The sequence below is a fragment of the Myiozetetes cayanensis genome, unplaced genomic scaffold, assembly GCF_022539395.1.
Source record: "Myiozetetes cayanensis isolate MyiCay16 unplaced genomic scaffold, myiCay2020 scf20-37, whole genome shotgun sequence".
In the NCBI taxonomy this organism is placed as follows: domain Eukaryota; kingdom Metazoa; phylum Chordata; class Aves; order Passeriformes; family Tyrannidae; genus Myiozetetes; species Myiozetetes cayanensis.
The window spans coordinates 15,811,575-15,829,830 of record NW_026087412.1 but is presented as its reverse complement, the minus strand read 5'-3'; the positions used below and the strand labels follow the sequence as shown (position 1 = coordinate 15,829,830).

The 18,256-nt window shown below is 46.1% G+C and overlaps 1 protein-coding gene across 5 annotated transcripts in view; it reads right to left on the bottom strand.

Annotated features, from left to right (window-relative positions):
* TBC1D24 (TBC1 domain family member 24) overlaps positions 1–17,493 on the bottom strand; it is a 29,484-nt gene extending 11,991 nt beyond the window's left edge. Inside the window, exons 1-5 of one of the 5 annotated variants that reach the window (XM_050317674.1) lie at positions 17,439–17,493; positions 13,842–13,895; positions 6,788–6,981; positions 3,959–4,993; positions 1,750–1,767 (exon numbers count right to left, since the gene is read on the bottom strand). In XM_050317674.1, the coding sequence (XP_050173631.1) occupies positions 1,750–1,767; positions 3,959–4,917 (977 nt within the window). In that variant the 5' untranslated portion in view covers positions 4,918–4,993; positions 6,788–6,981; positions 13,842–13,895; positions 17,439–17,493. Of the gene's footprint in view, positions 1–1,749; positions 1,768–3,958; positions 4,994–6,787; positions 6,982–9,329; positions 13,747–13,841; positions 17,095–17,438 lie in introns of those variants that run through there. The other 4 variants (XM_050317678.1, XM_050317677.1, XM_050317675.1 and 1 more) reach the window with 4 other exon arrangements.
* Positions 17,494–18,256: the final 763 nt, after the last annotated feature.

The window sequence follows — 18,256 nt, the reverse complement described above, 5'->3', positions numbered from 1 at the left end:
CACCATACCACAGGTCTTTCAGGTTATCTGGTAGAAAACCAAGCAGTTTGAGAAATCAGTAAATTTGGACAGCATTACAGTCTACCACTAGAACTAAACAAATTCAATAAGATTTTACACTGCATTAGTGTTTTCCTCAGTTACTGGGATGAGAATGAAAACTTTCTGTTCACTGCTGATGTTGGAAAGACTTGTTCAAACTGCTATTATACCAGAGGAAATTAGATTTAGAAACCTAGCACAATTAATGTTTAATAAAGCAGCTTATTTGCTATTTTCATTGGGAATGCTGTTCTTGCCAGATGTATCATTAATACAATGTGCTTCAGACACCTCAAAGGTCCCAGTGATATGCCCATGACAACAAATACCCCACTCCAAGGTGTGACTCACTGAGTTACATCCTCCTGCTCTACCCTGGTTTGGGTCAAATCTTATAGGGGCTGCATTAGCTTTAAATTCCATTGTAATGTCAGTGAGGGCATAATTGTGTAGGAAAAGGGAGATGTTCTTTTTCAGTCATAAATGGCAATATAAGTAATTTGTAGCGCGTAAACCTGAAACCTAATTCTGTGTTGAGATCAGATATCCTGCACCTCCCTAAGCCCCTCAAACCCAATCTATTTCCTAGCAAGAAATCAAGGCTTTCTGCTGCTTTCAGAACAATTTAACTGCAGCAAAATAATACACAGATGCTGAAAGTTTACTTGGCTGGAACTAACAGCCTGCTGATTCATTAAGGGTAAAATCCTCAGCACAGAAGTTATGGTATGAAACATGCTTTGCTAAGTCTCTTAAGATGTTCTTTCAAACATGAAAACACAAGGAAATTAATTCCAACTTTGATTTTATAAATTAGTACAAATGTTAGTGTGCACCACTCACTAAAGTTAACTCAGGGCACCTGCAGCAAGGCCAGAGGATTCCCAAATGCATCAATTTAAACCCAAACATCTGTGGTATTTAATACTCACAGGGCAGCCTTTTTCCTTTCCAAGTTCTCCTCTTATCGGATACCACAATCCACTGGGTTTTGTTCTTTAAGATTTACTTTTCAGGTCAAGACTTGATGAATGACTTCACTGCCCGTTAATGCTCTATGGCTGAGTAACTCTGACCTCCTTGACACAGGAAAGGAGTCTTGTCTTCTCACCTCTAAAAAACCTCTACTTAAAAATAAATATAATTCAGTATTAATAGTGACAGGTCACTTTTAGGAGTGTGCCAAGTTGGGGTCAGTCCAATATCTTTCCAAATAACTGCAGAAAGCTTGCAAAGAAGAAAAGAAGTTGAGTGTGTCTGACATCTAATACGAGAGCATATACCAGGTTTGGATGTGGGACAATACCCAGCTGCTCTGAAAACATGTTATTTATTAAAAAAAAAATAATAACACTTTTTCTTCTCAGGTAGAAAGGACCATTATTATAATGGCCCTTTATAGCCATTACCATGATCCCACCACGTAATTACTCTTTCCACTCTGCAAGGCACAAGTGTGTTGCTGTCTGAAGTGCTCTGCTCACTCCCTGGGCCATGATCCCTTCCCTGACAGCTTTGCAGGTGCTTTGAACTAACTTTGCAGGAGCTGCTCAGGATCTGTGGCACAGCAATGGGATGCTCCAGTTGCTGCCCTCCTTCTCCTGCCCCCATGTCAGCAATGACAACAGCCTCGGAACAGATAACCAGCCAAAGACAGGGGAAACCAGCAAAGTGCAAAGGGTTTAACCTACTTTTTTTTTAACCTACCTTTTGGGAGATGCAAGGCTGCAAACAGGAGGGGTGCAGTGGGGATGGAATGGACAGAGGAGAACGTACAAGGAGAAAGACAAAAAAAAGATAGAAAAGATCAATGACTTCCTACATCCGTGACAAAGTGAGTGAAAGGAGCCTGGAGAGAAACAAAGCAAGGTTTGATTTGAGTCACCAAGCACAAGAAAAACAATCAGACAGGTTAAAACATTTCTATTTCTATTCCCCCCCTTTTTTGTTAAGGGATTCGAAAATAAATCAACATCTCCTTGCACAGGCCAAACAGACCTGGAGAAGAGAACTCACTGACATGCTGTGGTGGAGCCCTGGAGAACAGCTCCCATCTCCTGCACCCACACTGCCCACGATGGGACCCAAACTGAGCCAAGCTCCCCTGGACACTGAGGAGTTTCAGTGGGTTTACAAAAGCAGCCAAGAGAGGATAAATATCTTTCAGCAGCAATCCTGCCTGGTGTAGCAGCATCTCCTGGCTTTATCTGGGTATATTACTGTATTTTGCTTTGAAGGCAGCACAGTTGGGAGTGAGAATTTCTCGGTGACATGTAACACAGTAGGAGCTTCTGGGGGTTTTGTGGTGTGAGGGTTCTTTTCTTTTTTTTCCCCTTTTTTATTTTTTTTTTAAATTTTATTTTATTTAAAGCTCTCATTCTCTTTTGAAGAATATACTCAGAAAGGATATTACAACTCTCCTGAACTTCAGAACAGGAAGAAAAGACACATATTTGGGAGAGTTAATACTCCTGGTTGTGAGTCTCAAATGCAATGGTCTAAACTCTCCCTGATGTGACAATCCACTGGCTAAAGGCCTTGAAATATTTGAATCTGACAGAAAAATGAAGCAGCTGATTGTAAACCAAGCTGAGTCTAAAAATTAACCACAGGAAAAGACTAGAGGGAACTTCCCATGTGCTTACACACATGAAGGAGGTTCAGCTAAGCTTTGTGCTGCTTTATGGGCCGAAATGTGCTCAGTATGTATTTCCATACCATGGAATGGTATCTGTTGACAACTAACTCAGCAACAGCTGGAAGATCCTACTACATCAGAGGCTGGTACCTTTGGATTTCTGAAGATTTAGAGAAAATGAGGCTGTGCCTATAGAATGCCAAATTCTAGAGAACACACTCACTGACCCAGGGAGTGTGGAAGTCACCCTTCCCTTCAGAGGGCAGGGCAGCTCATACAACTGTCCAACACAAACTTAGATTTCCAAAGTGGCTGGGAGAAGTTTGCTGCTGTCAGAGGCCTCTGGAGAAACAGAACATGCACCACCAGCATTTACCTGCACATACATCTGCACTTGGCAGGATGCTAATTTTGATTAGATTAATAAATCAGTCCCTTTTCCATATCCATGGAGAGGTCTTTCAGCTAGGCTTTTTATTAGTGTGGCTTTTACTACCACAGTGCAGCAGGATTTCATTCCCTAGTTTCACAGCTGGTTTTTTCTCTCCTCATTTCTGAAAAGGAATTGTGATGACACAAATCATGTTTTGGACCTGCATACTCACTCTTCTCTCCCACATTTCTTTCAAAATCATTATTTCTAATAGTACACGAACCTGTCACAATATAGATCAGCTCCCACCTGTGACTGCTACTCTTGACTTCCAGGAGGATTGCAGTCAAATTAATTTAAAAAGTAACCTGTAAATAAGATGTTTTTCATCCTTGCTCTGTTAAAATAACTCCCCAGTTAGGCAAAATGTTCCCAGTTGGGACAGCACCTGCTTACACTAAAGAACTGCTGAATTCACAGTACTGGGCAGCATCAATTTGATGTTTTATACTCTCATTTTTATAATCTCATATTTCAGAGTTAATTTTCACATTTGTATTGTATGTTTCTTCCAAGTAAATTAAGAGTGCTTTTTCCAGCTTTGCTAAAATGCCTTTTAATTTAAAAAAGAAAGACACTTTTGAGATGCAAGACCTGTAATTAATATGTACCTGTATAAATTCATCACTGAGCAAGCTATGAGAAATTGCTCTGTTCCTCCTGTGTTGTAACACCTCAGTTACACTTCTCACTACAAAGCTAGCTTTCAGGCTGGTGGCTTTTTCTGCAGAGAGAAAGCATCAGAGGACACCAGCACACATGAGTGGAGCTGCCCAGCAGTGCCCCAGGGTTGCCCGACTGCAAAAACTCTGGAGGTGGCTCAGGCTGCCTGTGGCAGCCCCTACCTTTTCTGTTTGACCGTGATGCCCTTCTGCTGCAAAGCCTTCTCGTTGGCCATCTGCAGCAGATGGATCTCCTTCCGAGAGAAAAGGCGGATGGCAAAGGCTTTTTCCAGGAGCCTCTCTGGAGACACCGACTTGGCGATGTCCCTCACGAAGGCTCGGATGTCCTGCTGGATGCTGTCGGACTCCATGGGCTGCCCAGCCCGGACCTTGTGAAAGAACTTCAGAAGGGCCAGCGCGACGCGGTACAGAACCTTGTACCCTTCCACCAGGAACACGTCGAAGACCCGCGCGACGTAGGCCATGGGCAGCTCCCCGAAGAGCCACCGCTGCCAGTCCGAGTACACCTCCAGCACGTCCTCGGACACGGCCACCATCAGCTTGTGGGCCGCCTGGCAGTACTTGTTCACCAGGTCCCCGAAGGTCATGCAGGAGGACTCAAAGGCCAGGAAGGTCTGGTCGATGAGCCGCTTGGAGGGGTCATTGCAGGCCAGGATGCGACAGACCTGCTCGAAGCACTCGGCCTCGTCCTTGCTGTAGTGCAGCAGCAGCGCGGTCACCGCCGGCAGCGCCGGGCAGAACGAGATGTCCGGGAACTGGTTGGCGACGCACAGGATGATCTTCCTGACCGCCCCCACGCCCTCTGCGTTCAGGCAGTACGTGGGGACCAGGCTGTTGTCCACAAACTCTGGCAGGGGCAGGGAGCTGCTGCTGCGCTTTCCAACGATCTTCACCACGATGTCCCGGTACACGTTCGCATCCGGGGTCACCGTGCGGCACGGGATGCTGCTGATGAGTTTGTGGTACACTTTGGCTCTCAGACAGTGGTTCTTGGCCCAGTAGCCCTGCCGGGCCAGCTGCTTGAGCTCCTGGAACTCGGTGCAGCTGAGCTCCTTCGTGTCCTGGCTCTGGGCACTCACATCCATTTTGTCCCAGTCCACAAAGCGGCTGTACTCATCCATGGCTCCAGGAGAAGCAAATCAGATAAACCATGAGAACAGACACCTTACTTAGTCATTGAGGGACTCAAAGATTTTTCTGCAAAAGGAAAAGTAAAAAAAAATAAGAGGTTTGAGTAACAGGTAATCTCCCACTTCCTTTAGGAACAGAGACACATACATTCAACTTGTTCCTGCAATAGCAAAACAGTTTTCTACAGCAAAGAAAGTTAAAGATGCCTCTTCATTTTTAAGTCCAACTTTCCTTGCATTGTCAGTAACTCCTACTGCAGTAATTGGTCAATGGCCAGCCAAGAGGCTGATCCTGAGGACATCTCCCCAGGAATTTAATTTCCCTAACTGCAGGTCTAAGCTGAGGCATGGACCTTTATGTTCACATCTCACTTATGAAAACAGAAGACTCGCTTCAAAAATATCCATTGTAAGGTCTGTTCAATTTGCAATCTCTCTTTCCAGTTCTCTGGGGAAGTTAAGCACTACTTATACTAGAAGGATGCAGTCCCAGAAGTAGTTTACACTGTTCTGAGACTGTGTGGCCAGTGAGATCTGATCTCCTATCAGCCACAGCCAGGTGCTCTTAGTCATTTCTTTGTGCCGGTACAGGCACTTGTGTGATCAACAGTCACTGAGACCAGCTTGTTAATCTGCTATAATTTTTGTTTTTCATTGGATGAGCAATATTTCTTCACGGAAAAGGCAGTCAGGCAGTCGAGCAGGCTGCCCAGGGAGGTGGTGGAGTCCTTGTCCCCAGATGGTGTTCAAGAAATGACTGGATGTAGCACTCTGGTCCAGTTGACAAGGTGGGGATTGGTCACAGGGTAGGCTCCATCTTGGAAGTCTTTTCCAGCCTCAGTGATTCTGTGGTTCTGTGTCAGTCAGATCATCACAAGTGCCACAACAAAGATTAGTCCAGGACAGACTTCCCCTTCCTGACTGCAGTACAGGCTTGGGTCAGCTTCAAATAGCTTCATTACAGCACTTCCACGTTGCCAGTGGCACTCTGGACATGGCCATGCCCTGTCACACAGGCACACAGCAGCTCTCCCACTAGAGGGCCTGCTGTCCCCTGCACTGGAGATGTCACAGACACCTTTGCAGACAGCAGGTTTTGACCATGTGCTTCCCTTATCTACGAGCTGACTGCAGGTTTAGGGCACAGCTGTGTCTCAGCACACACTGTGGCTGCCACCACTAACGGCCACACCCGAACCAGCTTTAATCAGTCAGTGCAAAACCAGAAGGGGAGATACAATAAAGTCCACTGTCACAGCAGGTCTGCCCTGCTGGAACCTCTCTGCCAATGTGCCCTCAGTGCCAGACCGAGGCTGGGAACATGGCTGTGGATGCTGCACACTCTGCAAAGGCAGATAATCCCTATATGGGCCTATGAAACTGTTTTGCATAATTAAGACATTACATAGCAAGGTTGAATCAACAAAAGCTGTTACTGAAAGGCTTCCAAAGAACCCTTAGTCATTCCTGTGTTGACAGACTGGAAAATGCATGGAACTTGACATTTATCTCATGGTCTTCCATAAATCAGGTGCTTTAAAATGGTTTGAAACTCCTAAGATAGATACACCATCAAGACAGGGAGCTCACCCTCCTGGCTTCCACACAGGAAAGTAAACCAAACATTTTGTGTGAAGCTGCCACATATTTAATCCAGACAGTTTTAGATTCTGACTAAACAGTAATTTAGGTATTTTGGAATCACATGCTGAAACTCCAAGATTTATCTCCTCTTTTAAAAGTTGGCAGTAACACATAGGAGCCTTTCAGAGAAGGCTTTTGGATGGCTCTTCTCTCCCATATTTCAGGGGTTTTTTTTAGTCATCTTTGTACAGCGTAAGAGCAATACAGAAATGCTCACCACTTTGTTGCATTCTTCCCCATCTGAAGCTAATTCTCAGCCTGTAATTACAGGAGGCAACCCATTGTCCTGACACTGAGAGATCTCCCGGGGTTCAGCTGAGTGTGTGTCTCCAGCAGGTGCAGGAGGACACCAGTCCATCGCAGAGCCAACGTCAGCTCCAGGGAAGTTAACATTTCTCTGCCATTCTCCACCTGGGAATTAGAGAAAAACTAAGTATTTTTAATTCAAATCCTAGAGTAAGGTTCCTGTGTAGAAGAGAAATTTAGTTCTATTTTGCAGTGGCCAAATGACACCGAGATGAGCCACTCTGCTCATGGACACTTCAGTACAGAAACTACCACTGCCCTGTGCTTGCTGGATTCTCCAACACGCTCCCACCTTGTGCCACCATCCCTTGGGAGCTACTTGATTTATATTTGGGAGTTAAGTAAAATGTCCATCATATAAAACAACTTCTACAATACCCAGAGAAATATCTTGGCTGTCTGTCTTTTTCCTGTAAACTTTCTTCTATTGTCTTATTTTCCATCATCCAGAGATGCAGGCATACTTAGTGGCTGCATCAGTCATTTTTCCCTCTAGCAGTTACTCCCCATTCCAGGAACTTACCAATTTAATGAATGTGCTCCTGAAGCTCACTGAAATCCATGGCTAGAGGATGGCAGTCAGACTACCAGAAGTTTTGATTTGAGCTCACAGTTTTAGACATTCTTTGGCTGAGATAAATCTGCTAGGTCTGCAAGTAAGTCTGGCTGCTTCTGCTTTTCACAGCTCTAGATGCTGTGAGAAGAAGTGACAGCAAAGCAAATGGGCATTGTCAAGGCTGCCAGAGCATGACCAGCTCTTAACTCTGCTTGCAAAACCAACAGAAGTTGTGTGCTTCTGTGTAATGGGGCATAGCTCCTGACACTGTGCCAGCAGCTACCGTGAGCCAGCAGGTCTCAAATGGAGCCTTCTTCTCCTCCTCCCACTCTTTCTGAGTCTTCCTGCAGGGCAAGTTCTCTCTCTTCTGGCAATGGTGTAAAGGGCAGTGCTTAACTTTGGGCTGGTGGGAAAAGCAGACAGAAGATGTCCCACCCTCAGCAGCCAAGGGCCAGTGAGTCAGGGCTGTCTCCTGCCCATCCCTCCCACCACAAGGCAGCAAACAGGCAATACAGACTCATATTTGGAGGGACAGAAGGCTGGAGTTTCAGTTAAAGAGCAAAAACTAGAGGAGGATGGCTGTGTGAGAGTGCAGCTGGGTCACAAAGTCCCATCTTCACCTAAACTACCTTGCTTACACATATAAAGGAGGGGTAAGATACAGGCAGAAGGGAAAAAACCATTTCAGAATGAAATGTTTGTCTGAAGATGCGGTTAAAGGCACACAAAGAGATTCACTTACAGCCCCTGTTGCAGCAAAACTTTCCTTGCTGCTGAAGCAGCAGGAAGCCAGCATCACATCATGATAAATACCTTCTGACTGGACATGGGGCCAGGAGGGATCAGCACCTGAGCTGCACAGAACTGAACTGCTGTCAGAACCACAAGGGGATTGTAAAAACTTAAAAGAGAAAAAATTACATTACTTATAATAACCATAGAACCACAGAATGGTTTGGGTTGGAAGGGATCTTAAAGCTCATCTCCTTCCACCCATGGGCAGAGACATCTTCCACTAGCCCAGGTTGCTCCAAGCCCTGTCCAACCTGGCCTTGGACACTTGTAGGGATGGGGCAGCCACAGCTTCTCTGGGCAACAGCAAAGCTCTAAAGTTCTGTACTCCTTATTTAGGGGAAGCAGTCATTATCCTTTCTCATCAGACTGACTTTTACAAAACAGCAGGAATTAACAGAGAAGAACATAACCAGGACAAAGAGCTTTTTTCTTAGTACCTGCCCCACAGTTTGGAGATTGTTAGATCTACTAGTTTATAACGGAGCTCTTCAGGTAAGTGCAATATAAAAAAAAAGCAAGCACATAAGTGAGAATTACAAATAGAAAAATGCATATTGAAGATTTGCCAACAATGGCTGCAGCAGAGGCAAAAGATTTTCAAGGTTAAGTTTAAGCTGTGAAGCATTACAATTCAAACCCGAGCAAGGACCATGGTAACTGGCACGAGTTCAAGCCAGTGACTGAATTTTTAGGAAATATTTAGCTTTCTAGTCTAGCCCCATTTTCCTTTTCATTCCCTTACCTCTTCCCATTGTCTTTTGGGCTGCTTTCAGAAGACTGCTGAAAACTGCCTGAGTCTGTATAAAATACCCAGCAGTGAAGCCAAGCATGACAGGCAAATTCCCACATTGCCTGTGAAGAAAAATTCTCTGAAAGTGTCTAAAAACACACCAGCAGGAAAAAAAAAATTGAATTATGGCTTACTTTTGTTATGGGGAATATAATACTTTCACTAAAGATAACAAGTCTGGGAACTTCAATAATTTTATTATTGAAAAGAATTATTTTATTATTAAAAGAGTGGTTTTGTTGTTTGTTTGCTTTGTTTTTTCTTTCCAAAATGTGAGAAATAGCAAACTGAAGTATCTGAAGTACAACTAACCCAGAGGATGTTTCCTTCATGCATGGAGGAGTCTGACAGAAGCACAAAGCAACACAGCAAGACAGCAGTAACCGCAGAACAAAAGGCACAGGGCAGGCAGCTTCCCTCTCCTTTCCCAGTACTCCAGTGCATCCTGCAGCTTTCCCAAGCCTGGACTTCAAGCAGCACACCTTGACATTTCTGCTCTGTGGATCTGGAAATGAGACGGGACACCACAGTTCCCCTTTCCCACACAACCCTGATCACAAGCAGGGTTTGTCCCTTGTCCAGGTTTGCCACTCTTACAGCCTCAGCCAGGTCCTCTGCCAGCCTCCCAGGGCAACTGTGAGCTCCAGAGCTGGAATTAAACACTCCATTTAGCAGGAGAAGAGCAGGGAGCATTGGGAACACACGATCCCTGCCGGCAGAGCACACAGAGATCCATGGATTGCTTTAACTGCTTTAAATGCTCTTCGATCTCTGTGCGGCGCCCTGGGCACTGTGCACAGCACAGCTGGGAACCAGGGACACAAGCCCTGATCATGCCCTAATACGAGCTTACCAACAAGCTGATAGGGGATTAGGAACTGCTTCCTGCTGGTTTTTTTGTATTCTTTTCGGACAAAGCCTAGAAACTTCTGGGTCTCCCAGTACTCTGATAAAGAGCTGATATCAGAGTACTCTACAGGCAAATCATTTTAGGCATCTGCGTGATTTCTCTTGGGATATCAGTGCTGCATACGAAGCACAGTCACAGAGGTTTGTCCTGGAATCCCATGTTTTCATTCTGAGAAACTTATTACCACCTCCTCAAACAGTCTTTAAGTTACCTGTAATTAATTTGTTGTGCACTTTATTACAGTCTAAAGTTCAGACACACACTGAGATCTTCACTGCTGGGCAGGTAAGTGACAGTAGCTTATATTTAGGAGACTGTGTATGCCACAGAATCAGGGAATGATTCTATAGGTGGGAAGGGACCTGAAAGCTCATCCCATTCCACTCCCTGCCATGGGCAGGGACACCTTCCACCAGCCCAGGTTGCTCCAAGCCCATCTAACCTGGCCTTGGACACTTCCAGGGATCCAGGGGCAGCCACAGCTTCTCTGGGCAACCTGTGCCAGGGCCTGCCCACCCTCTGAGCAGAGAACTTTTCCCAATATCCAATCTAAATACACCTCATAGCTGCAAGCACTTCAACAGAAAGCAGCCCCTCATTGCCATGCAGGCTGGGATGACACAGTGATGCTCAATCCCCGTGAGCTGCACTGATCAGTAAGATACCATAAAGGCACAAAATAAACACACAAAACCAAGCAAGAGAAAAGACTGGGGAAAACCACAATACGTTCTTGTGGAAAAATTGGAAGAGAAAAAAATGGTTAATGGTTCCACAAAAGGCCAAAAAAGCTAAAAAGCAGAGCTCTGTAAGAGGATACTGGAGGTAAATGTTATCAAAGCCACAGATCAGCAGCTTTCTCTCTGGCCTACATCATAAAAACACATAAGAAACAATTAATGAAATTAAAGAGAGGACAATTCCTATCTTAGTTCCCTGCAAACCAAAAGAAAACTGCACTTAGCCAGCAAAAGTATTTTAAGTGATGCATTAAAAAAGATATCTGTCAAAGTAGTGCAAAAAAAAAAACCCAAATTTTTTTTCTACTACGTTGTCTGTATTTTCCTTCTGGTTCTTCCAAACTGTAAGACTGAAAAAATTCCTCATGTTGTGCTAATTATTTTTCTTCCCTTTGTTTCAAAAATGGGAGTAACCAGGAACACGTCTCCCTTCAAGGCAGTCTTCAGTCTTCTTTTTTTCCTTCCTCTAAAACCTTCAGTTCGTATTTTTCTCCATTTGGAAGCACAGTCAACTGCTTAGAACCAAAGACAGTGTGACTGTCAGTGAACAACTTGACATGGTATCAAATCCACATGCAATAAACCAATCCCTTTTCCTGCTCTGTCAGTTTGACATCCATCACTTCTAGACCTCTCCACTACAAACATTTACTGGTAGAAAAACATATCTAAATATCTGTGATTTGAAGTGTTCTCCTCTGAGACACAGTGTCTGTACTGGTTTATGTCCAACACTGTGTAAACGAGGACGTACAGGCAACATGTACTCTACAGGTACATGGAATCAGGTTTTATTCCTTACACATTTAGTGTTTCTTCAGGTCCAGAACAAGCAGCCTGACAGCATGAATGGAAACACAGGGAGATTTTTACTTGCAGAAGACACAATTTGAGATACCAGGAAAGGGTACTCCTAGGAGAGAGGTTTGCCAAGAAGGGATTCCCAGTCCTTGGCAATGTTCCATGGCTTCATCAGCAGGACAAAGCCATTGAGGGGCTGAAGAGCTCACACCTCCTACACCTGCTCCTCCCACTGCCTGAGCAGTCTCCACAGCACATGATTATTCCTCTTCAACAGGTTTTTGTGACCAGGGCTTTTCTCTGTGAATCACAGGTTCTCTGGAGCCCCTGGTGGTCTAGTGGTAAGGGCGCGGCGCTATCACTGCCGAGACCCGGGTTCGATTCCCGGTCAGGGCCACTCCTGGGCAGGTGGGGCTCGTTAGCCCTTAAAGGCAACCCATCTACGTCCTAAGGACCTCGCTGCCACCATCCAAGCTCGCTTGGCCCCGGCAGATGAACCTTAGGATTAAAGGGTGGGCTCAGTTCCGCGCACACTGTGTCTCACCTAAAAAATCCAATGGGCAGGCTGGAAGGTGTAAAGACCTTCCCCAGATCTTCGCTCGCGAAGACTGGCCATTATTACAGGTTCTCTAGTTTGTGCAACCACCAAGCTGCTGGGACGCTTTACACCCCAAACTGCAGCAGGAGCAGGTCCCAGAGCTAACGCAGCCCAGCTACAACGTAACAAACCCCTCAGCTCCCCGGGGCTTAGACTGCCAGCTTATCCCTGGCCTCACTGCCCCGCTCATTCCCACGTGAGGGAGGGCATGGGAGCTGCTCCACGGGGATGAACACACCTTGTGACAAAGCCTCTCCTCGCAACAACCTCAGCACTCTCCAAGTCATGATCTGCACCATACTGTAACTGTGGGGTTTTTGGTTTTTATCCTTCTGTTCCATACAACAGCAGCCTTTTTCCATGTAGGGTTTAACAATGTGCCTGCTGTGCTGGGCCAGGTGAGCACCAGGAGCCCTGCCTGCAGGCTCCAGGGAAGCCTTTGCTGCTCAAGTGATGTACAAGCAGAACTAGCTCATCACAGTCTCAGCAGCAACTTGCTAATGCAAATATATTTTCCATTCAAATATATATACACACTCACAAAACATACATTGCACTGTACATATTGTATATATACATGGACATATACATCCCATTTTTAAAAACTAATGCTCCATTTCTTCAAAATATTCATATTTATCAAAAATACATCCACACAGATGAATGTTGCACATTGTCTCTTGCAAAAGGTTTAAAATATGAATGGTACCATTTAAAGTCTATTAGGGAAACAGGCCAATGTCCCAATTACCCATCATTAAAAACAAAATTCCTCATCTTTAAAATAAAACAAAAAGACAAATTATTCAAAGCAATTCAAGTACCAGTGTGGAAACTTGTGCCAATTAAATTTTTCTGTTAAATCAATGGATAAGGTATGTTTATAGTGAGTTAAGATGCCTCAGTGTAACACATGAATATACAAAGTCTTAACTGGCAGTGCTGGAGAGCTTAAGGGATACCTAAATTAGGGAATAGGTGGATGCTGAGCCTATGGAAATCACTGCACACACTCCTTGATTCTGTAGTAAGCCATGGGACATATGCTCTATTCATGCCAGCAGTTATCCCTAGAACTTGTTTAGATTTGTGCTAGATTTGTGCTTCCATAACTTCAGCCAGCAGTTAAAACCAGGGTAGGAAAATCTTACAATCTCAGACTATTTCATTGTCCTCTACACTCAGTGCAAGGGTGTAGCAGTTTTCTCTCAGAAAACAAAAGTCGATTTACAGATGAGCATATAAAAATTAAAGCTGTTGTTTTCCTCAGGATTTATTTTCTTCCATCTCTACAAAACCCTATCGATTTTATTCCTTTCTTCTGAGATTGCTCAGGAGAAAAGCTTCAATAATCCTGTATGCCAAATAATGGATTACTCTTTCCTGAAACAAAGTGTAGGTTATCCTACCTTCAGAAGATATTCAGACACCAACACCAACCAGTTCCAACTACACTTTACAGCTAAAGGAGGACCTAAGATCAGCCAACAGCTCCATTTCAGGGAACTGCAACAACACTTCTTCATTTGGGTACTGATTTCTATTGTCTTTCTAAGTTCAGGCACTATTAAAAGATTAGCAACAAACACTCCTGTACAGCAGCAAAGATACAGAAACAGCACCTCATAATGTAAAACTGATCAGTGTAGAATCCCCAACCAGTCCTGCATTATTTTGATTGTAATTTTAAAATCAAAGGGCATTTAAAAAAACCAGACTGGCTGCCGAGTTTATAATCTTACTATTATTGTACATTGCTAATCTTCCAGTCTTACCTTAGAATTTTTCCTTGTATAGATCTTCTTATAACTTACTCCCTTCTCCTCGGCCTGTTTATGAGGGGAAAAAATATTTGTAAAAATTAGTCTGTTTTTTAAACAGTGAACTGGGCAACACTGATGTGCATCATTTGCACCAGTGACCTCCATTCCTTTAAAAAACAAAAACTGGTATCTGCCTGCATGGCTCCCAACCTTCATACCTGGAACTGCAGTACAGAAAACAAGGTGACAAATACCCTCACAGCGAAGAACGGCTAATTAACCACGTTATTGAAGTGCTTGCAGCACAAACAACTCATTTCAGTCTCTAAAATCACAAGCAGGATTACTATTTGCGACAGCTGTGTCATAAATTCCCGCCTCTATACGGGATGTACAAAAGTTTGCATTAAATGGGTAATCTCTGTAAAATGTCTCTCTTCCTGGGAACGATTGGTGTTTGCTGCACAGGTAGGGGGTTTTAGAATTCAGTTTACAGGGTTTAGAAGACCAGTTCTGAAACAAACCCAACTGAGGATATGCAATGGACTATGGGGTTAGACCAGCTGACTTGCTGCGGATTGGTATCTGTGCTCTCAGGTAGAAAAATCTGTCCTAATCTGAACATTATTTTTCTTTTCAAATGGCCTAACAGACTTGGAAATAACCTCGTACCAGTTTCCTGAAAAACAGCCACTATAACAAATTTGTGTACAAATTACTTCTCCCTCAAATAGTTTTCCCCATAAAAACATAACAAAACAATCCCGTGTTGGCGCAGCTACACCAAAGTTACACCATTTGCTAACATAATCAGGAGGAGAGGAAGGGTTTTAAACTGGAAGAGAGTACATTTAGATTAGATATTGGGAGGAAATTGCTCCCTGTGAGGGCGGGGAGGCCCTGGCACAGGTTGCCCAGAGAAGCTGTGGCTGCCCCAGCCCTGGAAGTGTCCAAGGCCAGGTTGGACAGGGCTTGGAGCAACCTGGGCTGGTGGAAGGTGTCCCTGTCCATGGCAGGGGGTGGGACTGGATGACCTTTAAGTTCCCTTCCAACCCAAACCATTCCGTGGTCCTGTGACAATGTAGCTGCCTACACCCCCAGCACCCTCATTAACACAGACACTGGCAGTCACACAGATCTGTTCTCCTTCCCAGGACAGTGGGAATCAAGAGCTCACGGTCCTTTGCAGCACATCTGAAAGCTCAGGTAATTGTCCTCTAACTGCAGAAGCTGAAGCAAGAGCAGAACAAATGAATTGTGTTAAAACCTAAGAGTGTGAACACCACAGGTATAAGCACTTCCATATATTAGTATTAGAGAATTAAAAACATTTTATTGCGGAGCTGGACATCTCCAGCACATACTCCCACCAACACACGTGGACTCCACGGCAGTCAATTATTAATTACAGTGCAACGAGGTCCATTTTTATATCAGAAAGGTCACATGATTGTCTGGACAAGTACAAAAGCAGGAAATGGCTCAATAATACCCTTCCTGTGACAAAATCCACTGCACCCCCCAACACACCCCACGCAAACCTGTCAGACTGCTGCAACTAAACCTGACAATAGAGGCCTCTCAGACAAATTTCAGAGAAATTGTAGTTCTTTAGTCCTCAATCCCAATCCAAGGCTGTGTACAGATGGACTATAAGGAGATATTTTTCTCTCAGACCATTGGCACAATTTGTCTTTTTGGGGTGGTAACACACATTTATCTGTGTCTGAGCTCTGCAGCCACAGCCCTCCAGCAGCAGTTCCAGTGTCCTCCCCAGCCTCACAGGCAGGGCAGAGTGGATCCCACAGAGCCAGCAGAACAGCCAGCACTGAACTTGTGGTACGTTGCCAATAATTTGCTTGTCACTGACTGTTTGTGGCTCCAGCACTAAAGCAAAGGCACTTATGACCCAAACAAATGCCAGGGCAGCATTATCAGATTGCAATAACCTTGGTGTTGGAGATGGTGAGACACATGTGCAGTGTGGACTGGTTTGCTTTGCTTGCCTGCCTTAAGCATACAGACAGAGTCATTTTACTGCAGGGATAGCTTTGTTTTTTTTGTTTTCTTTCCAGTCCAAATGACAAGGTTGATCAGGGGACAGAGGCCCTTACAGATTTCAGATTAACAGAATGAATAAGCAAATGGAACCACAGGGAGAAAACAAAGGTCACAATTAAAGGATCGAGCAGGGAAGAGCAGATGTGCTTAAATGTGTGACAGATCCACAAACAGCCTGTTAGAAACATTTACTTGGCAGCATTTAATTATTAACAGCAAAAAAAGAGAAAAGACAAGGAGGAAGCTGTTTTTCCTTTTCCTGGCTGCAGAAACACCTGCAAACTTTCAAACATTAATGACAGAAAACACATTCAGGACAAGGATTCCCAACAGCTAATTATTGTGCAATACTATCCACAAATTACAAAGGATATAAGTATCACGTATTGCTTGGAAGGAACAAAGAGCTACCATAAATGTTGCTGGAGTCCTTGGATTCAAGTTATCAGGGCTGTTCCCGAGTAACTATCTTGGAGAGAAGTCTTTTGCAAGTCTAACTGCTAGTGATTGCAGAAAGAAGGAAATTCCAACAACAGGGAATTCCCTTTCCTGGTAATACAGTTCCCTAGATGTGATCCATGTCATATCTGTGCTCTGGGTATTCCTGGATGCTCTGACAACCCTACTGGGATTTCCAGTAAGCCAGAAAAGCTTTGAGATGCTCTGGCTTCCTGTAGGAATTGGATAAAATATAGATACATACAAAACTGCAAGGATTGAGATAATACAGTCCAACTGGGAAGCTCCCAGTTTTCTCTCATCACAGGTCTAGGCACCCAGACCTGCTGCATCCCCTTGGCTATTGCTCTCCTGCTCACAGGCCCAGAGAGGCCAAGCAGCATTTTGGCAGGTCCCCTAAATGGGTGTTTGGGTGGTGGGGAACAGTTTGGCAGACCCAATATCCCAGCAGCAATTTTCACTGAAGGACGTGCTCTACAGACATATATATATATGTGTGTGTGTGTGTTTCATAGAGCAGCTCCTGGAGAAAGACCAACATGAAAACAAACCCTTAACAAAATTTTAATTTCATTACAGAGATCTTAAAGCCCTGAAGGAAAAGGCCGCAAGTGCTGGGTTTGGAGGACTCGCGGCCCCCCCAGGGGCCCGGCCAGAAGGACCGGTGGGAGCTCTGGGTGAGCACGCCCAGCCACCAGGGGACCCTCCCCGCCTCACCCCCAGCTTTTCCCGCATCCCAGGGAGCGGAACAGGACCCGCACTGGAGGCACTGGAAGGCACTCACAGGCCATTTAACCCGCACACAGCCCCGCACCCCGGGGCGCTGCCCAGAGCCGCCGCGGACACCCCCACCCCCCCGGGGGGCTCCGGAGCCCACGCACAGACACGGCCTCCCCCGCGGCTCCCGCCCGGCCTCGCACGGGCACGGCGGACGACCCGCGGCCCGGGCCCGGAGAGGGCCGGTTCGAGGCCGCCCCCCTCCGGGGTCCAGCCCGGCCGCTCGCGGGGAGACGCGGCCGCCCGGCCCTGAAGCCCATCCGTCCCCGGCCGCCCCCCGAGCCGCGCCCTCACGGCCCTCACGGCCCTCACCGCCCGCTCCGCCGCGCCGTGTCCGCCGGGACGGGGGCGCGCGCGGCCCCCGCGCCTGCGCGGAGGGGGCGGCACCGGCGGCGCGCCTGGCGCGCGCACGCGGTCCCCGGCCCTGAGGGCGAGCGGGGCTGTGAGGAATGACGGGGGCTGTGAGGAATGACGGGGGCTGTGAGGGGCCATGGGGGTTGTGAGGAATGACGGGGGCTGTGAGGGGCCATGGGGGCTGTGAGGAATGACGGGGGCTGTGAGGGGCCATGGGGGGTGTGAAGGACTGTGAGGGGCCATGGGGGAGAGGGGGTGAGGGACTGTGAGGGACCACGGGGGCTGTGAAAGGTTGTGAGGGGTTTTGGATGGGGGGCTGTGAGGGGTGATGGGGACTGTGAGGGGTGACAGGGACTGTGAGGGGTGACAGGGGGCTGTGAGGGGCTGTGAGGGGTGACAGGGGGCTGTGAGGGGTAATGGGGGGCTGTGAGAGGTGGCTGTGAGCTTTGAGGGATCAGGCTATGAGAGGTGACAGTGAAGGACTGTGAGGCGTCGGGGATGCAGGGCAATGATGAGAGGCTGTGAGAGGTGATGGGCACTGTGAGGGGTGGTGGGTGGTGGTGAGGGGCAGTGTGGGCAGACAGGGTGGTGGGAGCAGTGTTGTGATAAGAGTATAGAAATTTGGCAGAAAAGAAACACCCTTGTGGTTCAGCTGGTCTTTGGAGATCAGAGGGGCTGGGGGTGGCTGGGCTTAATCTCTGATTGTAACCAATTTGGAACTGTAAGTGGTTGTGTTTGATAGGAACTTCCATGAACACAGGTTCTCAAACAGGGCG